Raw genomic sequence first — 5488 nt, forward strand, 5'->3', positions numbered from 1 at the left:
TGCCACCATTTCAGCTGACTTTTTCTCAGAAATACTGTCACATAACATCCATATATTTCAGTGCTAGGTTGATGCTTACGCTACACCAGATCTCTAGCAGCACCTCTTTACTTATTTATTTTTATTTATTTATTTTTCATTTATTTTATTAACTGCACTTGTACTTGTTTCTTCTGGATGGTAAAGCACTGGCTCTTACTATCATAATGTGTCAGGTATTGTGCGATCATGTNTATAATGAGTAATCCCAACAACATATATATCAAACTGAACTTTAGATGAGAATTTACCCAACGCTGGACTATTACAATGTACTACTTTAAGGGTGCGGCATATAATATAAAACCAGCATTTCAGTTAAAGGTCCCCTATCATACTGTTTTTCATCAATATATTACAGGTCTCAGATATATACAAAACATGTCTCTGAAGTGTTTGGCTCCAAATACCAAACAGATCATTGAAGCATTACCCATAATCCCCTCTGTTTCAGCCCTGTTTCCAAAGTGCTGATTCTCTGTCTGTTACTTTAGATGAAAATAAGGAGCCCCTCCCCACGCCCCTCTGAGAGGTATTGGTTACAAAGAACTCAGTGGTGCTCTAGGAGGAGATTCAGGTGATACGGTGGTGGGGGGGTTACCTTGGTTGGTGATTGGCTAATGGTTACACAAGCTATTTTGCATAATAGGTGACCTTTAAGGGTGGGGGGGGTATAACAATGGCCGCAGCCTCTTCTCATCCTGGGGTTACTTGTTTTGTCTCTACTTCGGTTTGGGATCAGGATCAGTATTTGCCAGAGCTTTTTTTCACAAGCTGGTGAGCTGCTAGTCCTGTATGCTTGTGAATCAAAGATTTAGGAGGCATAAGGTTCAGGTACAGGGATGGGGGTTAGTATGGGGGTTGGTGTAAGTAAAAAAGACTGCAGTTGGGTTAATGCATGTGAAGGGATGTTGTTATGATTAAGGGCAAGGGTCGGGGTCGGGGGGGTTAACTAAAGGGGCAGGACTGGGAATTGTGAGCCTTTGAGCCTCAAATAGGATAAATACAGGTCACCAGGTGGAGGGTAAGGGTTGGGGGTGTTGTGGTGGTTAAGGTTAGGGGAAGTCTCTGGGGAATGTATTATGTCAATGGTGGTCCTCACTAGTATAGAAAGACAACAACGTGTGTGTCCATGTGTTTCTTTCTGGCATAAAGGCAGTTAAGGTGACACACACATTCATATCTGCAGTGTTACATTTCTGAGAAACGGTAAAGAGCATCCCAATGTTTTCCAACTCTTTGAACACTTTCTGTTTTATTCAGAAGCAAAGTGTTTGTTTTTCCTCAAGATTTGAGACTGACAAGGAAATCTCCCATCGCTGCTGTTAACACATCTGGTGCACTCAGGCCATGATTAAATTCACAAGGCTTGCTCTCGGATACAAACATTTAAAAAAAGGGAGAGAAAAGCAGACAGCTGCAGTGGAAAAACACATCAGACAAATTAAATTGGAAGTGTCAACAGGCGACTCTGAGTTAGGGCCGACACCGACATAGACTTGAGAAATACAGAGATTGTCCGTGACCAACACGATCCAGTTGCAAGTATTGACCTCCGAGCACGTCGATAACCGTTTAGCCTGAGAATTACATGAAGCCAATCAACATCGCCGGCCCAGACATCCACCCACACAATCACAGCCGTAATAAGGGAATGAACAAGCCTTAAAAAGTTGATACAAGAAAGAGAAGGGAGAACAAAAGCCACAAAAGAACTGAGGTTTTTTTATAATTTCCTACCAACCCAGTTTTAAAGGAGCTGCCAGGTTGATACCTTGGTGGTGGATTGCTGAGAATGCACTAAGGGAACACATTTCTTTCCTTAATCAATAATGTATTATTTTCAATACGGGCACGTTATGCATTATTCAACAAAGGCAGAGTTATGTATGGAAGGGACTAACGCAAAGAGATACTGCAACATTTATCTAATTAACAAGGAAGGATGAAAGACAGATTGGAGGGTATGGTTGAGGGACGAAACAGGGAGAAGGAAGTAACGACACGAGGCATAAGTACCGTAATGTTCGGACTATAAGGCGCACCTGAATATAAGCCGCAGCAGCTAAATTGAATGATGTGTACATATATAAGCCGCACTGGACTATAAGCCGCAGGTGTTTTAATGTTTAATTACCATATGTAAGGGTTCGTGCTCAGAGGGGATTGTCGGGAAAGAGATGGCTGTTTGAGGAAGCTCCCATTTATTAACATTTCAACAAACAAGTTGCATATTTGCATAACGTATTCAAGTGTTAGCATTTAGTGCAATAGTAGCTACAGAACATGTGCTGTGTAAACTGTACTGTATCACATAGCGTTTCAGACACACAAACTTTTCAACTTTCAAACTTAAACGGTGCGCTCCCAGCGCACGTACCGGCAGTGATCTACAGCAGTGGTTTTCAACCAGTGGTACGGGGACAAACTGTCTCGCTCTCGTAATGTCTGTCTGTCTTGCTCTCGTTCTGTCTCTCGTACCACTCTCGGTTCCACTTTTACTTTTGCGCGCTACCTGTCTCACTCTTTTCCGGCCTCCAGCTTTTCCTGCNGCTGTCCCATAGGGATGCCTCCCTCATGGAGCACGGGGGTGATGAGTTCAGCCAGGTAGAGCCAGATGTGAGGTATATCTATGGCCATGTCTTCAGCAATCTCCAGGGTCTCTTCTAACCTGCAGTCCCCAAAACAACACAGCATTTAGTCTCACTTCAAACACACATTCTCATCGGTCAAAGAGTAAGTATCAGAATCTTTTTCCATGCTCACCCTTTGTAGTACTGCTCCGTGGGCAGTGCGCCGGCCTTTATGAGTTGCTGCAGCAACATGCCCATGTGCTGTCGAGCGATGGTGCTGCGCTCCAGCGTCGACTCCACGCCGCTCCGCACGAACACGTAGAGCAGCGAGGAACAGCCGAGTTCAGTCACGCACTGCAACGCCTCCTGCAGCAGCAAAGCAAGACACAAGAGGTTGGCCATTGGAAGCGGTTTGAACACCAAGCATTGGCTGATTGTAAGGGCACATTGAGGACAAATCCATTTCGGTGCATGCCAGTTCGCACGGCCTCATGTTCGTACCTTCAAGTCATTAATGTGGAGGTATTCTTCGATGATGGCGTTCGACTTCTTCTGCAACGCATCTTCACTCAAGGCAGGTTTTGAAATAGTAGGAGGAGGAGTGGGTGCGCTCTCACGCTTAACTGCAGAGATAAAAGAAACAGTAAGGGTTAAATATTATTCCAATCATTGTTTATGCAGCTATCCCTAAAGGACGTCTATCATATCTATTTCAAATCTTCACTTTTGCTCACTGGGTTGTTCACCTGGGAGCTCTTTGCTTGGGGCCCGGTCTTCACTTCCTCGATCCCGACTGCCTCGATCCCGACTGCCTCGATCCCGACTGCCGCGATCCCGACTACCCCGATCCCGACTGCCGCGATCCCGACTACCTCGATCCCGACTGCCGCGATCCTGACTACCCCGATCCCGACTGCCGCGATCCTGACTGCCCCGATCCCGACTGCCGCGATCCTGACTGCCCCGATCCCGACTTCCTCGGTCCCGGTCGTCAGTCATGCTGGCGACGCGCCGCACCGCCTCAGTGGCCGCCCGCAGGTCTCCGGTCCTCCCGCCGCGCTCCTGAGACTCTCTGCTGAAGCTCCTCTTGCTGATTTGGTTGCGACTGCTGCTGTCGTCACGACCCCCCCGTCCCTCGCTGTGATCCGATCGTTCAAAGCGATCCCCGCCACGCTCACGGCTCGAGCTTGACCTAAAAAGGTTGAAAGTGCCACAAACAGGTCAACATTACTCATGAAGTGTTCAGAAACTCTCTGAATAAACAATGACAGTTACTCTGATAGAAAGTGAAGGGTCTAAAAAAGACAAAAGAAAAAAGTACAGCTCGTTTGATGAGACAATATCTGCAGCAGTTAATACCTCTGAGGAGCTCTGCGATCAGAGTCCGTGGCAGACGGCGCGGTGCCAGACTGCTGCAGCGCTGAGAAGCGGTTGACGGTGCTGGTAGATTGACGACCAGGCTCTAAAAGTGTTAAATGACAGATTAACACTCAGCCACTTCAAAAAAAGCCTGAAACCACCCTGTCTTTTTAAAGTAGGTGTATTACCCGGCTCTCCGATGGCTGGTTTGGCTCCGGTTCCTCCACTGCTGCCTTTGCCCCAGCTGCCCCACGTGCCTTTCCCCCCTGGAGCCAGCAGCTGATTGTTGAAGTCCAGAGAACCAGGCTGAAGGTCAAAGCAACATTTCAATTAACAAACCATTCAAATGCTAGTCTTAAAAGACCAGGTTTATCTGAACACAGCCTCATTCAAAAAGGTTGTAATTGAGAAAAATAACTGTAAAAAGAATCGGGGCAATTTCTTACGCTGCATTCAAAAAACACTCGAGGCCTCAAACACTATGTTGGAATTACTGACAGGTGACAAGGCGTTGAGTTCAAGTGAAAACCTGAAACGGGGATTTCAGAGACGAACGTTTTATGACAAATACCTTAAAAAGGTTTATTTTGTTAAAGAAAACTAAGAATAAAGATGCTTGTTGACCTCGACTAAAACGAGGCGATGACGAGTTGGCACTGACGTCAAAACTGTAACAATATTGAAATGTCTTATGGTAAAAAAAACAAGTGACTTAATTGTAGTTTAGAAAATAAAATCAAGCAAAATCCTTATTTCATTGGACAAGAATAAAGGAGACAAAGCAGAAGCTTCATGGCCTTTGCTGTGTCGCCATTTCAGGTCGCTCATATCAGTCAGCATGACTCAGAGTAAATGAGTTAAAGCTACAGGGCAATGACACGGCGTGGGAGAAAGAAATGACGCAATATTTTGACTAGACTTACTTGACATTATAATATAAAAAAACGAAAAAGGAGTCAAATGTCAACCATTTTGACTTCAACTTCACAAATAAAACCAAGATATGATCAAAACAAGGATATTTGACACAAGACTGACTACAAAAATGCAAACTAACACCTGGACGTTACCTTGGTGATCTTGCTGAGGCGGCTGGTGTCGATGGGTCTGTTCTTGGAGATGGGCACCGTGTTCCAGCCCTCGTCCTGAGGCTGGCTGGTCCCGCGGCCCGCCTGTGGGTGAGAGCCTCGGCCCCCCATGTTCCCTCCCATGTCCCTTCTGCCTCCACCGCCTCCCCTCCTCCTCCTCTGGACATAATCTGCTGGACTTTCATCATTTCCTTTTGCTCCTCCAGCTCTGCCTCCTTGTGGATCTGGTCGATGGTTTTCGGCCCCTGGTCTCCTCTACGCGGCACCCAGTTACTCTGTAGACGTTATAAAAAAGTCCCATCATTTTCGGACATTCATAGTTATAATGAGACTCACGGGCCCGTCTACACTACAAGCATCAAAAAATCTTGAAGCTGGGCGTGTCTGAAGCTTGACGATTTTTTGCGAGCAACGCGACCAACAACCAAT

General features: G+C 46.0%; 3 protein-coding genes across 4 annotated transcripts in view; 1 reads left to right on the forward strand and 2 right to left on the reverse strand.

Annotated features, from left to right (window-relative positions):
- The window catches only part of trmt61a (tRNA methyltransferase 61A), a 735410-nt gene that overhangs the window by 92191 nt on the left and 637731 nt on the right, over window positions 1-5488 (forward strand). The window lies entirely within an intron of this gene.
- The window catches only part of fam131aa (family with sequence similarity 131 member Aa), a 22705-nt gene that overhangs the window by 8541 nt on the left and 8676 nt on the right, over window positions 1-5488 (reverse strand). The gene's annotated exons all lie outside the window — the stretch shown is intronic.
- Window positions 3503-5488, reverse strand: part of LOC104965054 (eukaryotic translation initiation factor 4 gamma 1-like) — a 51964-nt gene continuing 49978 nt past the window's right edge. Inside the window, exons 16-19 of the mRNA XM_010793997.1 lie at window positions 5042-5334; window positions 4160-4277; window positions 3972-4074; window positions 3503-3804 (exon numbers count right to left, since the gene is read on the reverse strand). Of these exons, the coding sequence (XP_010792299.1) occupies window positions 3608-3804; window positions 3972-4074; window positions 4160-4277; window positions 5042-5334 (711 nt within the window). The 3' untranslated portion in view covers window positions 3503-3607. The remainder of the gene's footprint in view (window positions 3805-3971; window positions 4075-4159; window positions 4278-5041; window positions 5335-5488) is intronic.

The sequence above is a fragment of the Notothenia coriiceps genome, unplaced genomic scaffold (genome assembly GCF_000735185.1).
Source record: "Notothenia coriiceps isolate Sejong01 unplaced genomic scaffold, NC01 NC01_scaffold00037244, whole genome shotgun sequence".
NCBI classification, from domain to species: Eukaryota; Metazoa; Chordata; class Actinopteri; order Perciformes; family Nototheniidae; genus Notothenia; species Notothenia coriiceps.